This window comes from Rattus norvegicus, chromosome 10 (genome assembly GCF_036323735.1).
Source record: "Rattus norvegicus strain BN/NHsdMcwi chromosome 10, GRCr8, whole genome shotgun sequence".
Lineage (NCBI taxonomy): Eukaryota > Metazoa > Chordata > Mammalia > Rodentia > Muridae > Rattus > Rattus norvegicus.
The window spans coordinates 38,224,049-38,250,673 of record NC_086028.1 but is presented as its reverse complement, the minus strand read 5'-3'; the positions used below and the strand labels follow the sequence as shown (position 1 = coordinate 38,250,673).

Below are 26,625 nucleotides of genomic sequence, written 5' to 3'. Positions count from 1 at the left end.
CAGTCAAGTTCCATGTGGCTCTAGCCAGAATCACCATGACAAGTCACATTATTTTTTTCAAGTAACATTTTAAGCTAAATGTGACTCTGTAAAAATTTGGTGACCAAGAATAACTTTTACATAGATCTTTAAAGAATAAATTTTTAGCCTGTGCTCCCCTGGATCCAAGTCTTAGCCTCCAGTGGGCTGCTTTCCACTGGGGTATGCTGAAGGAGCCTGAAGTGGTCTGCCCTCTGTGCCCTCAATGAGCACTTGACCCCTTTGACGGCAGAAGAGCACTTATACTTCTGATGAGATTTTTAAAGGAGACGGGGGCGTAGCTCAGTGCTTGGCCACCATGTGCAAAGCCCTGGGTTCATTCCCAAGACCACGAATAGTTTCACCAACCAAATCAATAAAGCAACAAAACAAAATGAAAGAGCAACCACAAAACCTCTAGAGGGTTCGAAAAGACCCGACCCCAGAGACTTTTCTAGTTCTCACTGACAAAATTAAGCACAAAAAGTTTAAGTAAGTAAATCTAGAAAGGCACATTGATAGTATAAAAAGTATCTAGGTAAGCCAAAGAGAAGTAGGGAGCCGTCCAGGGCCACCAAAGTGAAGGTGACCTGGTGGGGTGGGCAAGGGTGGAGCTGCAGTAAGTGACACCTGGACTAATGCCATACGTGTCACAAGCACCCATGGTGTAGGCACCAAGAACCGACTCTTGGCCTTCAAAAAAGGAGGAACATACCTGGGTAATAAACCAGGTAAGGTGTATTTTCAAAAACTGACTTAATGGATCTTTAAGGATTTAGGGGGGAAAGGTTTTCAAAATAGCTAAAATGGAACTGTTTTAAAAAATAAATACTTACCTTGTAAAAATTATTAAAATAAAAAAATGTCAAGGACTTAAATTAAAGGTCTTGAGAAAATGGGTAACTGCACCAGATGAAGTGCCAGCCAATCACACCAACCTGCTTGGTCTTGCAAAGAAGCAGTAAGCGAGTCGCGGACAGGAAGCATGTGCACAGAGATAAGGAGGGAAGAAGGAAAACATTATTTCCTTGTAAAACAGAGAAAATGTGTAACAGCATTCATTGAGCATGAGCACAGACATGAATCAAATAACCAAAACTGAAATAGAGCGAGCGGAAAGACAAGGGAAGCGCGTTCCATAAGACAGCCACGGATGCTGGGCTCAGTTCCCCTGTGGCTCCCGTGCAGCCTCCGTGCCCACAGTGCCCCACAGTGTACAGCTCAGAGCGGGCGCTCATGCTGATGGATCACAGACATGGAATTGGGAACCTGCTAAGACCTGGAGAACATCTACAAGGGCAAATGAAGTCAATCTTCAAACTTAATAAAGTAAAAGTAGCAAAGCTCTCATTGTCCGTTACCAAAATTTCCCAATTCAATGTTTTTTCACTATAAAAACTCATAACAGGTGTTCCCCATTTAAAGAAAATCTACCAGGTAGGCATGAAGCAACAAAACTAGTTTACAGTAGTTTATACTGATCACATGACTAACAAAAGGGTTAATGAATTTTAAAAGCAGTAAGTTCCTAATATTTTATTTTCCAACTTGATTTGTAACCGGCTCTAATTATGTAAAATGAAGTGCACCTGTATAGTAGCAAACTGACATTCACCTAAGGTAGACTGTCCTGGGTAATTAAATAATGACTAGAGAAGTGAATGGCAGCTGATGATTCAAGCAAGGGACATTAAAAGGCCATTTGTATGTTTTAATGGGAGGGGACATACACACAAGTTACACACAGCAACCACATGCTGGCCAATCATCTCTCCACTGCCCAACATATCCATGTTACAACAACGAAAGGTAAATGTTAAGGATGCAGACAGCAATTAAAGCTTCTTGAATTGGAAAAAACAGGTCTTGAATTGAATAAGGTGCGACTCATTTCACAACCTACTTTCATATAACTACTCTCTAAGAATGGTGAGTTTTAGAACAGAAAAGTAAAGAACAGTGCTTCCTGCTCAGATATTTTCTCCCATCTCACAGTTTATAATAAAACTGTGCTTCTATGTGATGTCTGAACAACGCCGTGTATTTTGTAAATTATCCGGTGAGGTCAGCTGCTCTGGTATCGTGCTTCAACAGTGTCACAGACAGTGTCTTGAGATTCTTGACATAGTCCCTGGTAAAGCTAAAAGCAATGGTCTCTGTCATTAGTCTGGAGAAGGTAAGGATACAGATAATGCTTTAAGAGACAGCAAGCTGAGAGCTGGGGGAAGCAAGCGTCACTTCCATTTTCTTCTGAAAGTAGAAATAGACAAGATTAAATAATGCTTTTCAACTTAATGGTTTACAAAAAAAAAACTAAGCCAGAAGTAAGTCTAGACAGAGTTTATGAACTCTGTGTGACTGAGTTTCCTAATCCCATCTCACAGAGAATCTTAAAAATTGACCTGGTAACGTAGCAGGGGAGCACCCAGCTGGGATGAAACACTGCTCCCATGGTCTTTATCGCCGCAGGCCTCGCACATCTCTTTACTTGGTGCTCATACGGCTTGTTACAATGGGTGCTGCTGCACCAACAAACATTATTTGTACTTGTAGAGATTCAAGATTTGCTGATCATGTCTCTTACACTGACCAGAGTTTAAGGTGTATAATGAGGCATAGAAAAGAACCCTGAGAATGGCCCTCTCACAGCTTACTAGCTCTCTTCACATTATCTCAGCGGCAAAAGCATGATTCTCTCTTTCACTGTCTCAAACATAGGCTCGGCCTATGTTTCAGTTAACTGAAGCCATGGCAGGGTGGGGATCACATGCTTGTTCTACTGGGAGCCCAACATGGACCAGTCATGACAGGGAGTGGGGCAGCATCTCCCAAATGAAGCCCATGAGTGATGGAGAAGCCAGAGCTCTGTTAGAGAAGGTGAGGGCCGCCACTCACGAGGCAAGAACTCATCCAGGGGCTTCTCTATGACAGAACATGTGGAGTCTGAGCTACTGCTGCTGCTACTGCCTGGAAGACAAAGAAACGAGCCCACGACAACCAGAGAGAGGGAACAAGATGTGAGCAAGTACACAGAGAAAACCTGAGTTCCACAGGAGGGACTTAGAGGACACTAAAGCTTCACATTCAAGTGCGACTCCCTCCAGCTTGAAACTAGGTAGTCCCGCCACTGAACTCTTGTCACAAAGCCATGCATTTCTTTTAAGATCTGCGGCAGTGGCAAACCCCACTATTTATCTAAAGTACAATTATTCAGAGGGTTGAAATGACAAAAATGTCACTCGGTGACAGGCAAGTCTACTTAAACTGCTAAGAAAAAGAAACAGCTTTAAAATGTAAAGTCACACAGTTCGCATTATAAAAATAGGCTGTCCTTCATCACAGACAGCACTTCTCCAATTCCCCAGCTTCCCTCAAGACATCAGGCTATCAGACTTTACTTACTTATGTTTAAAGTTTGGGAGTATAACTGACAAGGCTCACTGGAAAAGGTTAGCTTCTCAGTACAGGTTACTCTAAAATATCTTAACATATTAAAGAGTGGCACTTTTTTCTATGTAAAATTTACTTTTAGAAAGTCTACCATCTGCTCTCAGGCCAGAAAACAAACCAGCTATGAAAGCCAGGCCACGTCTTTGCTGTGAAGGGCCAGAGACCTTGCGGAAACAAGCGAGCATGGCTGCTTTCAAACTCTTTATTCACAAAGGCAGGTTCTGGCTGGATCTGGCCAGCACACTGTACTCTGCCAACTTCTGCCCTACAACGGTGCTTTTCCTGTGTTTGGTCGTACAGAATCTTTGGTTTTGATTTGGGTTCCCCGTTAAGCAGTGAGGGGTCTGTTTTCAACAATGTGCAGTAGCTGAGGAGAGCTCTGGGTTTGCAATGAGGCAGGGACATTCTTTTCTACATGCCTGCATATATGTCTATATGTCTGCAGGCTCCAAAACCCAGGTTTAAAGGGTGTGAATGCACACAGTTCACATAGAAAGGAATTCAATGAAACACTGTAATCCTCATTCAAATGTAGCACTGGCACATGGTTTCTAAAAACAACATCGCTTGAAAAGAAATCCTATACTGTCCTAATCTCAAAAGCAGGTAGGTAACTAACAAAGATGTAAACTGCAGGATGCTGTGTCTACACCACAGAGTTTTACAACTTAGAATTTTCCAAGAGCTGATATAGAGCCTAGGTCAGCAAGAGAAACAAGAAAGTTTACAAAGTTAACCACATGTAGCATGCACTCCCTGCTGGAACCACTACCTTAATTAATAGCAAATAAAAAGTAGGCATTGCATCATCAGGGAGCAGCTCTAGCCAGTTCCAACTGGTTAGAACATGAGCAGAACTTACCCCTTCTCTTTTTCCTTTTTTCTCCATCTTCTCCAAGTTCACCCTCCTCGTTGTCATCCTCCTCTGACCCACTGATGTCAGAGCCTGACACTTCTTCCCCTTGGACAGAAATTTAACAATGACTTTTAGTCTGTTACCAAGTCATTATTGGCTATTTAGAAACTGAAAAATCCATTTAAATGTTCATGGATAGTGTGCCTGATATTTAAACTTAGAGATAGTGAAGGGCCGATGGAGACTGCAAGATTCCTGGAGTTTGCTGACAAACTCACCGACTTGGTGGATTCCAGCCCAGTGAGAGATCCTGCCTTCCCCTGGTTCCGCCAAGAGGAACACCTTGCCTCTAAGCCTATGCATGTGCACAGATCACATGCAACCACACACACTATTTACACAGAAGTTTTATTTTAGTTTAGAAACAAAATTAAGACAGGATCTCACTCTGTAACTGGCTGGCCTGGGACTCAGCACTCTGCCTGCATCTGTCTCCTGAGTGCTGGGCACCTTCATGTCTAGCTAGGAATTTCATTTTTACAGTTCTAAAAGAGAAGTTAAAATCTGATCCACTGTGAGGACAGCTGTAAACACACACAAGGATCATTTCTCTAACCCTGACATTTATGTTTTTAAAGAGTCACAAGTCTTTGGAAGCTGTAAGAAATTGAGCCAGGGTTTGAGGCTACCTGTGCCTCTCAGTGAGACTCTGTATCAGAAAGATCAAGTGAACAGTCAGCAAACTGTCCTTTCACACAGGGTCTCAGGAAAAGGGAAGCCAGTCTGGGTAGTCTGCAGGGTGGCGAGTAGTTCTGAATCAGCATTTTCTGGGCTCAGTAACAAGATCCTAGTGTGAATGCTGTCACACATGGGCAGATGGAAACTCTCCATACTACATCAACTTCCACAAGCTTCAAATAACTTTAAAATAGGTTTATAAATTATTCATTTCATGCTTTTGCCTACATTTTACTGTTTATGATCATTCTATTAACTAGATCATAAAAACAAGAGCACAGGGTCAGAAGGATACAATAAAGTGAAACCTGTTCCAAACGTATGCCTGACACCACGCCTGCCTCTGGTACATGCCTGCCTGGCACCATCTGCACAAGGACTTGAACATGTGTGAGCCAATGTGCACAGTCACACCATTCACACGAACCAAGAGGTACAGCAACTCGCACCCCGAACAGAGGAACAGACACTCGAAACAGTGTGCAAGCAGGGTGGGATCCTAGTAATCTAGGATAGAAAGAAATCCGAACAAGGCACAGCACAAAGGGCCCTGAAGCCCTTACACTGTGGAAAAGCCAAACCCAGAAGCACAGATAATGCACAGGTTTTTCCTTATGTGCGGTGCCTAGCACAGTCAAATGTCAACTTCTACGATGTATATTTTATCTACAAAGATGTGAAAAATAAATGAATCAGCAAAATAAAGCCATGTGCTCAGCACTAACTGGGGAGTGAATGATCTCAGAAACAAACTGGCTATAAACGCCACCTAGTGACCATTCACAGATGGCGACTTCATTATCTGTGAGGCAGCTCTCTCCTGCTTTTCTCAGAATCTGGCTTTTCCCCAGATACATGAGTGGCAGGTTGGCACCTCTGAGTTTTTCCCAGAGACTCCAAAGGCTTGGTCCACAGACCCTTCACTTGCGGCTAATACCAATCAGAGCTCTGGTGGACGCAGTGGAACCAACCAGGAAGCTCCTCACCACCACCAAATGGGACTTTATCCTAGAAAGTATTTTCTTAGCAGACACATATTCCTCAGAAATATTACTTTCAATATCAATACCAACAAATGGCTTAGCAGGTAGAATATTTGCCATGCGAGCCTGACATGAATTAGAGTCCTAGAATTAGAGTGCAAGAAGGGAACGGGCTCCCACAGATGTTCTCTGACCCAAGTGCACTGTGGCCCATGGGGGCCTGCACTCACACATGTCCAACACAGAGACACACACACACTTTAAATCAATGTGTGTATCAATGTTAGAGGCTGTTGCCTGACAGGAAGCAAATGCTGTGAGCCCCAGCATGCCTCAGCTGACAGTAATCTTTGTGAGAAGTTACCTTCCTCAAGCTTTTTCTTCAGCTCTTCTATTTCTTTCTGAAACTGGCGAAGCAGAGCGTCCTTTGGGTCTTCGTTAATTCTAGCTTTGTTTTTAATGTTCTTGGCGCGGTTGGCATACCGCAAGGTACTGATGGTTTCATCATAATTATAATCTGCTGGCCCAATATTTGCACACTGTTGAATTAGAAATGTAAATCATTCTACACTTCGAACATCACCGTTACCAAAACATACCCGAAGCACATATGCGATTTGGCCTTCTTTGGCCGATCTTGATTTGGTATCAATCATATAGGTGTGGAAATGATACAACCACGGGCAATTATATAGTGCATTACACAAAGAAAAGGGACTGATGTGTAAAGTGCTACTCACGTCAATTATGGGCATTAATTAGAATCTTAACTCTGCCTTATATGAACTAGCTGCCGTGACTAGTCTTACCATCATGGTTTTTGAGTTCCCTCCTAAGGAATCCTGCAGGAGACGTGTCAGTTTAGAGTTCCGATACGGCACATGAGTGCTTTTTCCATCCACCAAGGCAGAAATGACATTGCCCAAGGTAGACAATGAAAGGTTGATTTTGGTAGCTTCTTTGAGGCGCTGCCCTGTGGCTCCAGTTTTTGCTTGTCTTTCTGACCCCTAGCAATAAACAGACAAAAATTGAACTAATTTTTAAAAATCAAGAATGTGCTTTTTCTAGTCTTTTCTTAAAAGTAATTTAAAATATCGCATATGAAATTCATTTGAAATTCACTTCAGAAGTGAGTTGAGAATAGACAAAGAAGGCTGGCCAGGAGCTCACAGATGTTGATGCTGGGTGGCATACTGATACTATATCCACTTTCAGATATCCCATAATAATAAGCGATTTAAAATGATGTGTAAACCATACCTTTGAGTTTGATTTTTATTAACAGACAAATGGACTTCAGAGAAGAACTTAAGTAGCATCGGGTGACTTACAGCAAGATCCACAAGGTGGAGCTTCCCCATCCTGACGTGCATGTTTCCATCCACGCCTTTCTCGCTGCACTCGATTGTAATTGTGAAGATGGCGTGCGATCGGGAACTGTGCTCGTTCATATTGGTCGCACCAACGGAACCTTTAACAAAGAAAAGAAACGCTTAACGATTTTACACAATGCCTTTATGTTTACTTTGTTCAGACAGGGTGTCCTATAGCCAAGGCTATCCTTAAAGTCTGGGCTCCTATCTCTACCTCTGGACTACTATCATGCTATATATGTGCTAAGTAAGCTTTGTACCAATTGAGCTATCCTCAGCTCAGAGAGTAACATTACTCATTAAATACCCAGGACATTTAAAATGCTTGCTTTCACCACAGTCAAAGCCAGTGACTATGCCTAACTATTAACTACAGGTTGTTTGGCCATTGTATACTTCTTTTATAATTCACACTACAACCAAAGAATCTGTAATGTACTCAACACTGTAACAGAATCACAGCACAAAACTCTGTATTTCACTCCGAACGCTACTACCTAAAGATACAACTATCTATGAAGATGGACATGGTAGTGTCTCCTTAGGAGGCCAAGGCAGGAGGGCATGTCAACTCAGGCGACCCAGGCCAGCCTTGGCAGCACAGCAAGACCTTCTCTCTTGGAAAAAAGAAGAGATTACACCACAAAAAGAAACACACATTAAATAACTGAAAAGAAAAAAAGAGCCTGCTGCTGACTCAACGCTCTCTAAAGGATTATGTTTGGGACTCCGAACTGGAGTGACTGGCAACGCATTGGGTACTGCAGGGAGAATCAGCGCAACACTGTCTGAAACGGTGAGTACCACAGACCCGGCACAAGGCTGCCAATTTACTACAGGAGAGCTAAGGTACTAAGCAGTCACTGAAAACATGAGGTGGATCTACATCCCATAATATCCAAAGATGCCAACACCATGGGGACTTTTCACGACACCAAGAGCTGGGCACAATGGCGCACCCTTGAATCCCAGCGCTCAGCAGACAGAAGCAGGCGCACCTCTGAGAAGCTGCTTCATCTACATATCAAGTTGCAGGCCAGCTAGGTCTACATGCGAGACTGCGTCTAAAACCAAAACTAAACATTTAACACATGCTAAAACAGTGTGGAGGGTCATTTGTGTAATTCTAGTTTATAGAATGCTGAGGCAGGAGGATTACAAGTTTGAGGCCAGTCTGAGCAAAGCAGTTCTGTCTGGCCCAAAACTCCTATGTAGACAAGACTGGCTTCAACCTCAGAGGTCCACCTGCCTCTGCCTCTGCCTCCTTAACACTTGGATTAAAGGTATAAACCATCATACCTGGTAAAACATTTCTTCTCTGGAAGAAAAATCTAAAACAATTACTAGAAAGTGAAAATGTTATTTAATTTTACTTTTCTTTTCTTTTTTTTTTTTTTGGTTCTTTTTTTCGGAGCTGGGGACCGAACCCAGGGCCTTGCGCTTCCTAGGTAAGCGCTCTACCACTGAGCTAAATCCCCAACCCCTTGCTTTTCTTTTCAACAGAAGTAAGGCAGTATAGATTCTGGCTAATTCAGACTAAAAGCCTAGGTTCAATCACCACTTGGCAATTCTATTACCTATTCATGTCTAAACTATGTCTCACTCTCCCAAGTCCCCATGGACTGCAGTGAAGACTAGGCAATCATTCCAATAAAGCACACAGCAGGAGCACCTCTCACTCACTAAGTGTTTGATCAAAATGTTAACCAAAACTTCAACTTGCCTGGTGGTGATTATGGTGGTGTATGCCTTTAATCCTAGCACTCAGAGACAAAGGTAGGCAGATCTCCGAGTTCAAGGCCAGCCTGGTCTACACAGTGAGATCCAGGACAGCTAGAGCTATATACAGAGATACCTGTCTTTTTTTTGTTTTGTTTTCCCTTTTATAAAGCCAATAGAATCTTTATTTAAATGATATTCTAGAAATTGAGATACCTGTCTTGAAAAAACAAAATTAAAAAAAAAATTTAACTAGCAAAACTACTTCAAAGACTGGCAACTGGTCTTGGTGGTGCATATGTTTAATACCAGCACGAAGGAGGTAAAGGCAGGAGGACCTCTGTGAGTTCGAGGCCAACCAAACAGCCCAAGATATTTAGACAAAGCCTGTCTCAAGAAAAAACAAACAAACAAACAACAAAACCCAAACAGGGGCTGGGGATTTAGCTCAGTGGTAGAGCGCTTACCTAGGAAGCGCAAGGCCCTGGGTTCGGTCCCCAGCTCCGAAAAAAAGAACCAAAAAAAAAAAAAAAAAAAAAAAAAAACAAAACCCAAACAAACGAAACCCAAACAAACAAAGAGGCTGGAGAGATGACTCTGAAGTTACAAAGTGTTGATCGTTCTTCCAGAGGACTTGGGTTTGGTTCTCAGCACCCACATGACTGATCACAATGGTAACTCCAATTCCAGGAGATCTGATGCCCTCTTCTGACCTTTGTGGCACTGCGTACATGTGATGCACTTACATACATGCAGTCAAAACACTCATAAGATTAAATAAAAAAATTTTAAAGATTGGTAGTAATGAAAAGAAACTTTAGTATGAAAAAAATCTGTGCTACTGTTCAGATATATTCCCTAGATAGTAAATAAAATGAGTGGACTTAAAACAAAAAAATTTGCCAGGCAGTGGTGGCCTATGCCTTTAATCCCAGCATTCAGGAAGCAGTAGCAGGTGGGTCTAGGTGAGTTCAAGACCAGACTGATCTACAGAGCAATTTCCAAGATAGGCAAGGCTACACAGAGAAACCCTGCCTCAAAAAACAAAACAACAAAATAAAACCAACAACTAATAATAATACAATAAAAGAAGAAAACTCCAGCCTCTATGGGGAAAGCCATCTTACCTGCTTCTGGACCAGCACTCAAACAAGCACCCAGACGGTAGCATGGCACCCAGACAGTAGCATGGCACCCAGACAGTAGCATGGCACCCAGACAGTAGCATGGCACACTTACGGTTTTTGTGGCCCAGAGTCATGATTCTATCCATGTCGTCAGCATTGTTGACTACATATGCTGATAAATCTTTGATATATACTCCCACGTCAGGCCTTTCTTTAACCTAAAAAACAAAAGCCAAGCCTAAGACTTCAGTCTATAACGGTAAGTGTCCACTTACTCAGAGTATCCACTGTTACACATGGGAAGGTGTTAGGTAGGGTACAGTTATGAGCCACGTCTGCACTCATGGGGGAGATAAGGCATAAGAACAGACAAGGGAATCCTGCACACAAAATTACTTGTGATGGGGCCATGAAGAAAATATGGTCAGTCTAAAAGAATAGTTCGTGGTTCTCTCCTTCCACCGTGTGGTCTCAGGGATCAAACTCAGTGCTCAGGCTCAGTGGCAAGCCCTTTCCCGGCTGAGCGCTTGGGAATGTACTTGGGGACAAGCTAGCAAGAGGGACAGGTCAAGCGTCTGCGAGTGGTAACCTACACTTTCAAAAGCCGAAGGCAGACTGGTTTGAGGCAGGGGATACTGGCAAGGATCTTCAAATGGAAAAAAACAAACTGGGCACTTGCAAAAATAAAAAAAAAATCTAATTCTAACAATGGAAAGCTAATCTTTTCCTGTTTGTTTTGTATCTTAAACTATTTTTAAGACAGTGACATCTATCAATGTTCCCGTCTGACTCTGCGGCTGTGCTTCAGTGACTTAGGCTCAAACGGTGTGCACTTGGAAGTTGTGGCATCTGAAGGTGGTGTTTTAACCTTTTATAGAAAAAGAACCTTAATTTGACAAACATTCTATTTCTACTTTTATTTTAACTCTAATTACATCCATACCTCCAACCTCTGTGTCTGATCTTTACCCAGAAGGTCTCGGACTTCTTCATTATATATCTCTAAGTATGACACTCGAACCAGAAACCTATAAGGACAATGGTGGAACACTCAGGGTCGGAAAGATGGTTATAATTTCCATGACTCTAGGTCTTTCCCGCTTGGAACCTCTCAGTATTAGGAAACTGAAGTGATCTTACCTTGTGTCGCCCTCTGCTTTTGCGATATGACCAAATATGTGAGCAAATGAGTTGGGGATGACCCCTCTGAGCCCCGGCACTGCTCGAACACCTTCCATGGTGAAAGTCTTGCCTGTCCCAGTCTGTCCATATGCAAAAATGGTCCCTGAGAATGGTGTAAGCAGTCTGTTACTTCCAGGGTCTGATGAATCTTAAAATTAAGCCTTTTGATGCTGCTATGTAACATATTCCCTGAACTAAAACTTCATTCTCCACCTGGGCACAGTGGCACACATCTATAATCCCTGCAGTACAAAGGAAGAGGTAGGAGGTCACTGCAAGTTTGAGGGCAGCCTGGGCTACATAGTAAGACTCTGTCTTAAAAAAATGAAACAAAAACATATTCTAGCATATGTTCGACTTTTAGTATCGACATGTATACTAGGTGTTATACCAAATAGCAAGTATTGTTAAAGCATCGTGATCAACAAAACACTCCAATATCTATAAAAAGTATCCTAAAGCTTAAATACAAAACTCTTACACTGGCTGGGCGCAGTGGTGTATGCCTTTAATCCTAACACTCAGGAGGGAGAGGCAAATAGGTCTCTGGGATTCTGAGGCCAGACTGGTCTACGTGAGTTCCAGGCTGGCCAGGGCTACACAGTGAAATCCTGTTTCAAAAAAAAAAAATTCACATTGTAGTTAATTCTAAGAAATTAAATTGGAGGGGGCAGGGCAGACGTAAGAACAGGAACACCTGTCTGAGTCCATCATACCTGGAACTCTTTAGCCATCTGACCTCAGATTAACTTTCCAGAGAAGTCCTCAGGGCCAAAACAAGAGTGAGAGGACTTGGGCTGGAGAGATGGCTTAGTGGTTAAGAGCACTGACTGCTCTTCTAGAGGTCCTGGGTTCAATTCCCAGCAACCACATGGTGGTTCACAACCATCTATAATGGGTGGGATCTGATGAATTCTGAAGATACCTACAGTGTACTTATATAAATAAAATAATAAAATTTAAAAAAAAAGAGAGTGAGAGGACTTGCTCTGTACATTGACAGTAAGAATCAAACGAAGATATTGATATCAAGTGTTCTCAACACATACCTGGTTGAGAATATTGGTAAAATGGTATTTTCTTCTTTTTAATCCTAAAATAATTCACTATTTTAAAAGAAACTGTCTAAGAAACAGTTCTGAAATACTACTAACTAGGAAAGTGATAATTATTTTAGGCAACAGGCGATGAGTCACGTCTTAAATGTACCTACCCATTTAACAAGTATTCCCCACACATACCTAAGCATGACCTGGGAGCTGGGCCCCAAGGACAAAGTGACAAACAGGGCCAATACAAACTCTGGTCTTACGGTGGAGAAACAAATCTAGACAGAAGTATGGACATAAACCAGACAGGGGGTGGCTGGGAAGGAAGACGAGAGGTCAGGAAAGTCTTTCCACAGGCAGTGAGGTGACACTAAGTTTCAGTTAGTGCAAGAACCAGAGGTGGTGAGGAGAATGAAGGGAGCCTCCAGGATGGGAGAAAGAGATGGAAGCGGAGGACAGACCCACAGCGAGCAGAGAGACTCACAGGACCCTGATCACGCCAGCTCACAGAGAAGCCAGAGTGACTGTCCTTCAGAGCTGCAGCCTGCAGATCACTGTGGCTCCGAGTGCCAGGATGCTGTGGAGACACAGTGAGCTAGAGAGCTGGGGTAGTTGGCCAGGACACTGCGGAGTGAACCTGCATGGGAGATGAGGATATGGCCACTTCCATGCATCTGGCTCTGATGGGGACAGCGCACTGAGGAGGCTCTGCACACCCAACACTGGGTTCCATCAGAGCTGCCTATTCTTTGCTGTTGATTTTGCTGGGAACCCAAAACTGCTCTAAAAATACACTCTATCATTATTTCTTGACGTATGGTCTTGCTATGTTCACAGGCCAATCTTGAACTCCTGACTTAGGTGGCCCTCCTACCTCGGCATTCCAAGTAGCTGGCTAGTATAGCCATGGCATCACTGAACCTAGCTAACACTATTTTAAAACAGGTAAAGATCAGCAACTACCTTGAGAATCCTAAACATTACATCAAATTACATTCAGAACTGGAGAATGAACTGACTGTTACATCGTTCCTAAGAATCACCTCTTCCAAACTGTTCTACAGTTAGCAGTTTCCACAGTCAGCATGAGACCATGGAAAAGAGGTACAAGCTCCTGATGGTCAAACACCATCCTTCACAGTATTTACTTTTAAAAATTCATAATTCTGTTACCTCAAAAATTAAAGCAGGAACACTCTTGATTCTAACCAAGATGGAGTATTAAGGACATATTAGCCATCCTGGCTGGAATGGAAAGTAGAAAAAATGAGAGAAAAAGTTTTCAAAACAATTAATTAAAAAAACAATCTAATTCAGGTGTGGTGGCATACACCTGTCTGCACTAGCAGACAGGAGGCAGAGGCAGGTGGATCTCTGTGATTTTTCAAGCCCAGCCTGGTCTATGTAGTGAGTTCTAGGATAGCCAAGGCTATACAGAGAGGAAAACAAACAAAAACCCAAATCCAGGTCTCCATGCTCTAGTGATGCCCTGAGGAAACTTCCTTCTGCTGAAAGCCAGGGTTTATGAGTGAGAGGCTTCTGCGGGTCCTTCAGCCTCACCTGGGACTGAGGCTAGGGCCTCATTCACCCCGGGTTCCTTGTCTACAGCAGCCAGGCAAATGCTTCTTGCATAAGGTCAAACACAGAGCTCGGCAAAGAACAAATCCAAGTCACCGGACAAGATAGGGAGACAAGTAGAGAATAACTGGCTTCCTATGAGAACCCCAAAATGAGACTAGAGTCTGAAGGAGGTAGTGTCCGGGGGAGAGGGCCGCAGAGAAAGCATGGCACTTTGGTGGAGGATCCTCCTTCAAGTACCTAGCTGAGTTGTTGGGAGTGAAGTGTAAAGATTATCCTTGCGTTATTCATATGCAGATTTCTAAAACCAGAAAGAACAACTGCACAATAGAAAAGTCACCAAGATAGCAAAAAATCCTAACCATTTATGCTCCTTCTCACAGCTCCCCAAAATATAGGGGGAAAAATTGGGCAGTCCAGCATGGTAGTCCACATATTTAATAACCCCAGCACTGAGTTCAACGCCAGCCAGGGGTGCATAGTGAAATGCTGTCTAAAAGAGAAAAGGGGGGGGGAGGGGCTCTGCTCATTGGTTGTGAGCACTGACTGCTCTTCCAGAGGTCCTGAGTTCAATCCCAGCAACCACATGGTGGCTCACAACCATCTGTAATGGGATCTGATGCCCTCTTCTGGTGTGTCTGAAACATACATAAAATAATTTTTAAAAGTTTTTTTAAAAAGGCAAATTCAGAAAATATACTCCCAGATTTCTCAATGGTTGACAGAACAGAAGAGCTGCACACACCAGCAAACCCTGACTGAGGACCTTAGCACCTCTGCCCCAACACAGAACACACGGCCTTCTCAAACATGCACAGAGCACTTAGTGATAAATCACATTCCAAAGAAGACAGGTCTCAATAAACCTGCAAGACTCCAATCACATGAAGTATGTTCCATAGCTAAAATGAAATTAGGCAAGAATCTAAAGAAGACCCTCTGGGAAAACCCCAAAGCATCTCGACTAAACAGCACACATAGGCAGAGTATCAAAGAAGTAATTGGGGGCTAGGGCAAGGATGGTTCAACTGGTAAAGTGCTTACCACACGGGCACGAGGACCAGAGTTCAAACACAGCATGAAAAGCCAGAGGTGGTAGTATGAGCTTGGATTCCAGTGCTGGGCAGGTGTGGACAGAGGGTTCCAGGCTCACTAGCCTGCCCAGCAATCAGAAACCAAGGGGGTCCTCCTGAAGAATGCACTCAAAGTTGACCTCTGGCCTTCAAACACACGTGCATAACACACATGCATGCACACTGGCACACACATGAAGGTAAAAATACATAAACATGCACACACACAGACACACAGACACACACATACACGCACACACAGTGAAATAGAAAGCACTCTGAAATGGGTATAAGTAAAAACATGGTCTGTATGTCCAATTCTTTTTTTTTTTTTTTTTTTTGGTTCTTTTTTTCGGAGCTGGGGACCGAACCCAGGGCCCTGCGCTTCCTAGGCAAGCACTCTACCACTGAGCTAAATCCCCAACCCCCCCATGTCCAATTCTTTTAATTAACACTGAAGCACTGAGCAGGCGGGAGGCAGGGTACATCACTAAACTCCTCTATCAGAAGGATGAAAAGTCTCCAAACACTGACCTCAGTTCCCACCATAAGAAAACAGAGGCTAGGGGCTGGGGATTTAGCTCAGTGGTAGAGTGCTTACCTAGGAAGCGCAAGGCCCTGGGTTCGGTCCCCAGCTCCGGAAAAAAAAAAAGAACCACAAAAAAAAAAAAAAAAAAAAAAAGAAAAGAAAACAGAGGCTAGACAGCAGTGTCACATGTCTTTAATCCCAGCGCTTGGGAGGCAAAAGAATCTCTGACTTCCAGGCTAGGCTGGTCTGCATAGCAAGTTGGAGGACAGCCTGGACTACGTAGAGTCACTGTTTCAAATAAACAAACATAAAATAAAACAGAGAAAGAGCAAATCTAAAGTCAGAAAACAAAGCAACTAAAATCAGAACAAAAAAACAGGACAGAAAAGATGAGACAACAAAGGAAAAGTGAAAAATACCCAAAGTATCAATCTCTCGCCAACCAAGCCAGAAAAACAAAGACTCAGATCACCATGAAGGGATGAGAAAGGTTGCTGGAGCCATGAGAACAGAGAAACACTTCTTTTTTTTTTTTTTTTTTTTTTTTGGTTCTTTTTTTCGGAGCTGGGGACCAAACCCAGGGCCTTGCGCTTCCTAGGTAAGCGCTCTACCACTGAGCTAAATCCCCAGCCCGAGAAACACTTCTTGATTAAAATGACAACTGTTGCTTTAATTACAGCATGCAGAAGCAAGGCAGGTACATCTCTGTTGAGTTTGAGGCCAGCCTGGTCTACAGAGCAAGTTCCAGGACAGCCAGAAAATGGAGTCCTTGTTTCAAACAAACAAACAAACAAACAAACAAACAAACAAACAAACAAACAGAAAATAAAACAGAGAAAGAGCAAAAGAGAAATGACAGAGAAACCCTGTCTCAAAAATCAAAAGAGAAAAAAAGAAAACAAACTAGCATTATTCTGAAACTAGAAAAACACATTTCCAGAAAACTGTGTTTTATATCCCTCATGAAAACAAAAATTTTAAATAAAACTTTGGCAAATCACAAAAAAAAAAAAAAAAAAAAAAAAAAAGAAACCTTTAGGGGTTGGGGATTTAGCTCAGTGGTAGAGCGCTTGCCTAGGAAGCGCAAGGCCCTGGGTTCGGTCCCCAGCTCCGGAAAAAAGAACCAAAAAAAACCAAAAAAACAAAAAAACAAAAAAACAAAAAAACAAAAAAAAAACTTTGGCAAATCGCAACAAGATTTGGAAAGAACAATAATTCACGTCTAAGTGACAAAGCTAGTTTCACTTATAAAAACCTAATGACAAACTTCGAAAGAACTACATTTGAAAACGTGTGATATTACATCCCTGCAAGAAAGAAAAGACAGACAGACAGATAAGCAAACCAAACACCTGTGAACAAACTGAACCAGAGGAGAGGCGCTCCTCAGTCTGGCTGACAGGTCTGTGGAAAACCTACAGTTAACATGAGGGTCACCAGTCAGCTCAGGAGCAGGACAACGATGTCCACTCTCTCCGACTGTGCTCTACATTTATTGATATTTCTGCCCAGAGTTTCAGGTAACAAAAGCAGATTAAAGGCAAAAGACTGCAAAGAAAAGTAAAAACTGTCTTTACCGGCAGACAATATAATTATTTGTACATATAGAAAATCCTAGACGATTTTTTTAAAAGTGTAAAGGTCTAGATTTTGATCTCCACCCCCTAACCCAGGGGAAAACACTAAAGTGTAACAAGAATTATTAAGTTTAGCAAGGTTGCAGAATACAAGGTCAATGTGAGACAGCACTTTGTGCCATTATGATGATGCTACCAAGATGACAATAACAGATGCTGGAAACTGGACCGCTCGCATTGCTGCCAGGAATGTGAAATGATGATGTCACTGTGAAATACCCTTTGGTAGTTCTTCAAAAGGTCAAAGAAAGTAACCCCATGACTCAGCAACTCCACTCCTAGGTGTTCAGGAAAGTTAAAAGCTTGCACAAGAATATGCTAAAGAACATTATTCCTAACAGCTAGCTACAAAGTGACAACAGCCCAAATACTCAATGGATGGATGTACAAACAAAAAGTATCTATACAAGGGGATACTATTTGGTGATAGCGTGAATGAATGGATACTGATACACTCTACCATAAGAATGAGCACAGATAACACTGTGCTTAATGAAAGAAGCCAGGGAAAAGACTATGCCCACGGTGAGCCTCTTTTATGAAATGGCAGAGCAGGAAACTCCAACAGAGCAGTGGTGTTGAGCGGACTGAGGTGGCTGAAACTGAGATCTGTTCCCTCTTGGGTTGCTGGAAACAGTCTGACAACAGCGGGTGGTGACAGTTTGCACACTGTGATCCACTGAAAACATATTAATCCTATACTGTGAATGATGAGTGGATTTACGTCACTTAAAATTTATCTTAATAAAAATTAGTTAAAAATCAGACGTATTTCTGCATACTAATAACAATACGTAATTCCAGCATGAACTTATGCAAATAATTCTACTCACAACAGAATGCTGCAAAGTCAGTAAGAAAGATGACAAAGTAGGCAAGACACTTGCTACCAAACCTGATACCTGAGTTTGATTCCAGGAATCTCTATGGTGGAAGGCAAGAAATGACTCCCCCAAGTTGTCTTCTGACTGCTATATGAATGCTGTGGCACACATGACCTCATACAGGTAATTTTTTAAGTTCTTAGGAATAATATAAAAAGTACTAAAGAAGTGAGAGAGTTTAAGTGAGCAAAACATTGTTATCTTAGTGAGACAGAAGACTTAACACTGCCAATAGAGGATTTAAACACAATTGTGATCAATATCCCAAAAGATATTTTAAGGAAACTGCTAAGGTGGTTATAAAATCTATAGGAAAATACCAAGGGCAAAACCAACCATGGAAACAGACAGGCAAAAAAGCCAGCCAAGTTGGAGAATGGGTGTTATCTCATTGACACTACCTAAGTTCAACAGCACCTCACAGGTACACTATCAAGGTGGACTAGGCATGGAATAGAACACATGGTCCAAAAGTCAGCAAGGGCACACATTTAGGTCAACTGATTTTTGACAACCCCCACCCCACAAAAACCATTTCAATATCAAAAGAAGGAACTTGTTATTCTGTGGATTTTTTCTTTTTCTCCCCCACCCCCTGACAAGGCTCTTCTCCACGGCTCTCTTAGAACTCGATTTGCCGACCAGGCTGGCCTCATACTCAGAGATCTGCCTGCCTCTGCTCCCAAGTGCTGAGATCCAAAGTTGCTAGAGCAACTGGAGACAAACACACACACACACACACACACACACACACACACACACACACACCCCATTTGACAATCCAATTTCTAGGCAGCTATCCAAGACAAACTTTACATCTTTACAAAGGCATACAGCAGCACTGTCTATCTAACAAAAACCCTAGACGTCAATCAACCAGTAAATGGACAGTATGTTACATACATACAATGGAATTCAATTCAGAAGTGGAGGCTGGAAAAGCAGGAAGAAGTTCAAGAGTTCAAGGCTGGGCTCAACTACTAACAGGATTAAGGTCAACCTGGAATATACGAGACCCTGTCTCAATAAAGCAACACAATTCAGCAGTAAAACAGACACACAGACACACAGACACACACACACACACACACACACACACTATACTAGGTGTGGTGGCACAAGCCTTTAATCCCTCCCTGCACTAGGGAGGCAGAGGAAGGAAGATAGGAAGACCTCTTGATGTCAGCCTGATCTACAGAAGACAGCCAGAGCTATAGGGAGAAACCATCTTAAAAAACCAAAACTAAACCAGCCATCCAAAATAAAATACAATACAATAAAATAGAAAGGGGCTGAAGAGATGGATTGGCAATTAAAAGCCTTTAAGCTCTTCCAGAGGACCTAGATACAGTTCCTAGGACAAACCTACATGGTGGCTCACACAAATCCAAAGCCCCCTTGTGGCCTCTGAGGGCACCAGGGATGTACATGGTCCACATACTTACAGGCAAACACTCACTCATGCATATAAATAAGAACAAATAAATCTTTTTTTTCTTAAGTCACAAAGTTACTGATGACCTTAGAAAACATTACACAAAGAGAAAGAAAACTGCTTTTTTTTTTTTTTTTTTTTGGAGCTGGGGACCGAAACCAGGGCCTCAAGCGCTCTACCACTGAGCTAAATCCCCAACCCCAGAAAACCGCTTTTTAAGGTAGCGTTTTATGGGCTGGAGAGGTGGCTCAGGAGTAAAGAGCACTGGCTGCTCTCCTGAGGCCCCAGGTTGGATTCTCAGCACCTTCACGGTGGCTCAAAACCCTGCAAATCCAGACCAGGATCATCTTCAGACGTCCTCGAGCACTATAAGCATGTGGAGCAAACACAGACCTACACGAAGGCGATACACTCCAATGCATAAAATAAAGGTAAATCTTTAATGATAACAAGATGGCATTTTATGATGTCATTTAAATGAATTTTCAGAAGGACAAAACTATTGTGCTGTGATGGCGGGTCAATGGATGCAGGTTGAGAGGCTGCAAAAGGGGCAAAAGGGACGCTGGAGGATGACACTGGCATTCTAGACCATAACTCGTCAGGCTACAGTCGAGATGCAGAAACTGCCTCTTTTACTGGGCATTCAGCATACAACAATAAAATCGCGTGTGTGATTGTGTGTGTGTGTGTGTGTGTGTGTGTGTGTGTGTGTGTGTGTGTTTAAAGCAAGCTGCATAGGCACTTACCATTGTAGCCTTCCAGGACAGAATCAATAATTGGTCTTGCAGTCAAGTTATATACATCAAGTTGTTTACTCTCTGGTCCAAAAACAGTATCGAAAGTAAATGTCTTCGGAGGTTCGTTGGAAGAGTCGGTCTTATGGACGGTGATAGTCCCCCGCATTTCATCCACGCTGACGGCCTGTCTGTAGCACATTGATTTCTCTCTCTCGTTGAGAGGTCGGCACCTGACAACTACCTTCACGTTGTCGCAGCTTTCTGGCTTCTCTGATTTATTGATCTGGTGGAGATAGTATTTGCAAAGAATGAAAAGAGTGTTCATTTTGCCCTACATATAGTTGGAAAAGACTACTTTTTCAACTCAGCACCCTGAATATGCTAAGACTTAATTAATTAATTTTTTAATGATTTTTTATTTATTTTATGTATGAGTACACAGTTGCTGTCTTCAGGCACACCAGAAGAGGGTATTAGATCCGATTACAGATGGCCATGAGCCACCATGTGGTTGCTGGGAATTGAACTCAGGACCTTTGAAGAGCAATCAGTGCTCTTAACCACTGAGCCATCTCTCCAGCCCCAGCAAATACTTAATACTTTAAATGCAGAAAATGAACTAGTATACAAGACATTAGCTCAACGGTCCACAACATCTGAATTTGCAAAAAAAAAAAAAAAAGAACATGTGAACGTGGTTGTTGTCAAGCTTTATTAAGAATTATGAGGTCAAGCCCAGCGCTGTGGCACACATCTTTGATCCCAGAACTCCAGGAGGCAGAGGCAAGTGGATCTCTGTGGGTTTGTGAACAGTCTATAGAATAGAGAGACCCTGCCTCAAAACAAACCAGCAAGGTCCGAGGTCCTTTGCTCTCCCATGACACCTAGTTTCATCTAGAATGCATTTGTAAAATTTTTACTGTGTGATAACTTCCACACATAGCTTACCTCACTACACAAGTTAAGGACAGAGAAGGCCAATGACATACAGAGAAAAATGTCTTCTGAATGTTTATATAAACCTTTGATTTTCAAAATTTTACATGACAAAGAAACGAAGTCCAATTCTACTACTAATATGCTTCTCTCCAGTTTGGCCTTCATCACCCCTCAGCTAGGTAACATCGCCTGGGCCCTACATTAGGCTCCTGGTTGTGTATGCTCCTGAATCTAATTGAATTGCCCCTCGGTCTGCCCTCTTACATCATGGTGTAAACAGAAATCAAATCTCATTATTCTCCAATGTAAAAATCTCCCCAGATGACAAGCCAAAAAATGTTAAGGCGGTACAGAAAAGCTTCCCCAAGCACTCGTCCTCCTCTCAGCAGAGTTCCGTGATCTTTTCTTCACTGCTGGTTTTCCTGGAGTCCTTCTGCCTAGAACATTCCTTATGCCCTTCTTCACTTAGAACATCTATTTATCCTCCAGTTTTCAGCTCAGCAGCCACTTCCTATGGGAACACTTCTCTGACTAGGTCAAACGCTTTTTCACTTAATAGACTCTGAGAGAGAGCATACTGGGCTTCTAAAGGCTACAGTTTTACTCTGGTTTGCTCCTTGACTGATGTCTGTCATTCTGTCTTCATCTGAGACCCAAATAAGGAGTCAAGGGTCTGAATTCAGCCCATAAAATTCTCTTGTTTGCCTCAAAGTATTTTGTTTTGTACTGGTACTGGGTCTCAGTGAAGCACAGGTCAGCCTAGAATTCATTATGAAGCCAAGAACAGCTTTGAACTTGAAACAGGATTTCTATGTGTAGCCTTGGCTCTCCTGGAACTGACTCCAGAGACCATGCTAGCCTCAGACTCACAAAGATCTGTCAGCATCTGCCTCCAGAGAGCTGGGTTTAAAGGTGCCACCACTGCCCGGCCCAGCCTTAAACTCTAAATCCTTTTCCTCCCCTGTCAACATTTCAAAATGTTGGCCAGGTGGCTTGTGGTAGTTTTAAATATTTTAATCAGCTGCTAAAATTGAGAAATTTCACAAATAGAGCTATTTAAGTCTTTTGAAAACAAAAGTAGTTCTGGTATGTGTAGGCTAGCCTTCCTTAATGGAAACATTTTCCAATTCACCAGAGCCTATTTCTACCATATGTAGCTTAACTGCTTCATCCAGTAAGGCTGACTTTTCTCTGTTTGGTATACAGTTTTCACCTCAGCCTCAAAAGGCAAGCTTCTCTTCTCCAAAGTCAAAACCTTGGCACCCGAGGCTGGAGAGATGGGTCCGTGGCCCACGCTGGGTTTCCAGCACCCACACGACAGCTTACCACTGCTTTTAAGTAAAGTTTCAAATAGTCCCATGCCCTCTTCTTCCTTCCCCTGGCACGTGGTGCACATACATACATGCAGACAAACACATTAAAAATACACATTAAAAATATACATAATGGGGGTTGGGGATTTAGCTCAGCAAGCGCAAGGCCCTGGGTTCGGTCCCCAGCTCTGAAAAAAAAGAAAAGGAAAAAAAAATATATATATACATAATGGGGTTGGGAATTTAGCTCAGTGGTAGAGCGCTTGCCTAGCAAGCGCAAGGCCCTGGGTTCGGTCCCCAGCTCCGAAAAAAAGAAAAAATATATACATAAAATAAAAATTAAATTAATATCTGGCAAGTTTTGCTCAACCAACCTTACCACCTGCATAGCTAACAAATATGCAGTTAGTGTCTAATATTTATTGAATGAATACCCTGAAAGCAACACATATAAACAGACATTGAGCATTTTGTGCTAAATGTCAAGACCTGTCCTTCAAGTGTCCTATACATTAATTTATTTTGCCTTGATAAAAAGCCCAAGAAGGAAAGTTTAATTGTGTAGGAATTAAGGGCCCAGACAATGTAAATAACCGTCGGAGGCCCCATAACCAATAAATAACCTACCATGGCTCAAGTCTTCTCCAATGGGATTTACAACCACCCCCTTATTATGGCACGATAACAATCCGTGAAATCCTAGGAGGTAACCAAATCGCCACCGCTTATTCGCACAAAGACACCTACGGGTTACATTCTGTATCATAAGCTAAGGTGTCCGCTCGGAATAACAGTTTATACCCGGGGAAGTAGGGGGCCAGAGCGTGGACTCTGGGGTCGCGAGCATCCGCAGGACCCTGGTGGCCGCGCGCAGCCACCAAGTCCCTGCTGGCCGCGAGGTGCTTTTTCTGTCCGGCTGCGCAGGCCTGGCGGGATGCAGCGCGTTCCGGGTAGACAGGGCGGGTCCCGGGCCGCCCCCAAGATGCGCCCTGGACCCGAGCCCTACCGCCCCACCACCGCCCTTCCCCTCCAAGGCCTGGCGGCCGGACCGCCCTGCCCCGCCCGCCCGCCTTGCGCTTCTATGGCAACGGCCGCGCCCCCGAGCAGGGCCGCCACACGGAGCCGGAGGCCCTGTGGCCGACTGCCCATCCTCACCGGCATGGTGGCCGCGTCTGGTGGTCCGCCAATGTCCCCGCTCCGGATGCAGTCCAACAACACCGGGTTTGGAGGCGAGGCTGGCCGCAAGCGACCGAAACACCTTAGCGCTCTGGAGACTACGGCTCACAAACCGCAGTGCGCAGGCGCACTCTGAGCTCGCCCCGCCCAAAGTAGGGTGCCCTCGACTTCTCAAAGTACGCTTGCGCAAGGGGTTTCCGCGTCCATCTCCATGGACGCCAGACTGGGGCAACGCCTACGGGGTGCTGCCATTCCTCTGCTCAGTAAAGCTGGTTCATGTTGAGGCCACTGGGACATCTGACCCGCTCAGATTACCAGGAGCTCCTGGCGCTGGCAACGTCCCAAATATTATAAACGGCAGTGGACAATAGCGCACCAGATTCTGAGGAATTCTTATTTTATGAGGACTATCAGAGACTGGGTTCTGTTTATCTCTACTATCTGCCTGCACCAACAGTGTGAGACTTTGAATAAAAAGTTGTGATACATGAACTTTGTGTGTATGCATCTGTGCAAACTTCAACCATTAAACTGAGCGCTCCATTAGACAGGAGAGGGCTTTTGTTTTGGTGGGGCGGGGGGTAATGGGGGGATGGATTGTACCTCAGGCCTCAGGAGTGCTGGGCAATGATCATGTTCTTGTTTAAAACTGAGCTCTTTGAAGAACATAGATTTATTTCTGGCCTGAGGTATCTGAATTAAAAAAAAAAAAAGGAGAAAGAGGGGGGGGGGAGATTGCTCCAAGGTATAGAGAAGAAGAAAGTCTATTGTACATAAAAGGGAGAGCATAGCTAGAGGAAGAGACAAAGGCATCTGAGAGGGTTCAGAGTGAAGAGGACCCTGAGCCAGCCTTATGAGGAGAGTGTCTGGGGGGAGAGAGGAGAGAGAGGATACCTACAGGCCAGGAAGCTAAAGGGTAAAAAAAAAAAAGTAAAAAAATACCATAGTAAAAATGGCTGGATTATATAGGGAAGAACCCCAGAAGGGCAGCCCAGCACCTGGGCTGGAGGGTTCATGGGGTGGAATATGCCAGTCAAACCCTGTAACAGGAAGGGGCTGAGGGATGCTGGGAGAACCTGGCAGCCAGCTCGCTGGGAGAACCTGGCAGCCAGCTCTGCTTGTTGTAGACAATTCAGTCACTTGTTGGGAGTTTGAGACCTAACAATGCCCAGTCCAGAAACTAGCTCAAAGCAGAAGCTCCATCTAGATAGCCATTTGCTCAGCAGAACTGGTTTGGATTTCTCAATTAAAGGAGAGTTTGTTTTGGATTTGGTTTGACTTGGGGTTGGGGGAGTGTCTCACTGGATGAACCAGGCTGATCTTGAACTCACAGAGATCTTTTGACTCACCAGAGCTGGCATTAAAGGCATCTTCATCACTCCCAGAAGATATAGGAGAATTTAAGTTGCAAATAATTATAAGGTGTGTTTTGTGTTAATATTTAAAATGTTCGCCTTGGGGCTGAAGAAATGGCTCAGCGGTTAAGAGTACATACTGCTCTTGCAGAGGGCCCGGAGTTAGGGCCCCATCAGCAGGTCAAGCATTCACAACTCCAGCTCTGGGGGAATCATAAGCCCTCTTCTGGTCTCTGTGGGAACTGTACTCACATGCATATACTCACTCACAGGGGCACACATATACTTAATTTTTTTTTTTTTTTTTTTTTTTTTTTTTTTTTTTGGAGCTGAGGACCGAACCCAGGGCCTTGGGCTTGCTAGGCAAGCGCTCTACCACTGAGCTAAATCCCCAACCCTACTTAATTTTTAAAAAGTCTTTTTAAAAAAAGTTCCTCTTCAATGCACCACACAGTTGGTCTTGGATATTAGTAAAATGTTCTGTATTATTTCTCAAAGACGCTGAGTAGAAGGTAAAATACCCATCTCTTATGATCCAGACCACATAGCACGGCTATTGCTAATAAACAATAATCCCCTGTCCTCTTATTAAAGTTTTATACTTATTTATGTAACTGTATGCTCCAATACTCATATGCCACGACTCTTATGTGTGGAGGTCAGAGAACACCTTTCAGGAGTTGGTCTCTTCTTTCCCTATGTGGATCTCACCGATGGAGCTAAGGTAGTGAGGCTTAGTGGCAAGCTCTCTACCCACTGAGCTATCTTGCTGGACACTGAAGGTTTTTTTTGTTTTTTTTTTAAAGATGCCTTTATTCTAAATGAATCTTGAAGTGGAAACTACTGGTTTCTTTGGAAAGTTATGTCCAACGATGTTTTGCTGGGGCATGAAGTAAAAAGATGTCTTGCTAAAGCAAGCTCATGAAAGAATGTTTTCCTGAAGCAGACACAGGTGAAAGGATGTTTTGATCTAGCAAACACATGACAGGACCCGTGATGAAGGAGTATAAACATGACCCCACAGACAGTGGGAGACCAGCACTGAGCCTTAATTTGGTTTGCTCTGCCTCACTATTCTTCACTAACAACATGCATGTATCGTTTTGCCCTACACAGCGTTGTTGAGCTCAACTTGTGATAACTCCAACACAGAGGGAAACTTGACAAAGAACTGCTCCTGAGGTTCCCGTGGCAGCTTGCTGCTTCCTCGACCTCACCTCAGGCCAGTTTGGTGACCCTGGTGGCTTCTTTAGGATTGAAATGCAGTTGCTGGTTTGTGCCTGGTGTCTGCTTGCTGAAAGGACTGGACTGTAGCTGCAGGTTTGTGCCTGGAGTCTGACTGCCCAGAGGACTGACCTGTAGCTGCTGAATCATATTTGGTGTTTGCTACAGGACTGAACTGCTGCCCAAGAAGATCAAGCTGTCCCCCAGAGAACTACTGCTGAACAGGTCCACTTCCCCCATACCCTAA

The 26,625-nt window shown here is 43.4% G+C and overlaps 1 protein-coding gene across 11 annotated transcripts in view; it reads right to left on the bottom strand.

Annotated features, from left to right (window-relative positions):
- Positions 1-24,286, bottom strand: part of Kif3a (kinesin family member 3a) — a 36,675-nt gene extending 12,389 nt beyond the window's left edge. For 2 of the 11 annotated variants that reach the window (XM_063269987.1, XM_017597557.3), the window contains exons 1-10: positions 23,779-24,286; positions 20,381-20,654; positions 11,405-11,549; positions 11,208-11,292; positions 10,377-10,482; positions 7,377-7,516; positions 6,855-7,052; positions 6,410-6,584; positions 4,331-4,429; positions 2,914-2,985 (exon numbers count right to left, since the gene is read on the bottom strand). In XM_063269987.1, coding sequence (XP_063126057.1) covers positions 2,914-2,985; positions 4,331-4,429; positions 6,410-6,584; positions 6,855-7,052; positions 7,377-7,516; positions 10,377-10,482; positions 11,208-11,292; positions 11,405-11,549; positions 20,381-20,654; positions 23,779-23,784 — 1,300 coding nt within the window. In that variant the 5' untranslated portion in view covers positions 23,785-24,286. Of the gene's footprint in view, positions 1-954; positions 2,269-2,913; positions 2,986-4,330; positions 4,430-6,409; positions 6,585-6,854; positions 7,053-7,376; positions 7,517-10,376; positions 10,483-11,207; positions 11,293-11,404; positions 11,550-20,380; positions 20,655-23,250 lie in introns of those variants that run through there. The other 9 variants (XM_063269989.1, XM_006246351.5, XM_017597556.3 and 6 more) reach the window with 8 other exon arrangements.
- Positions 24,287-26,625: the final 2,339 nt, after the last annotated feature.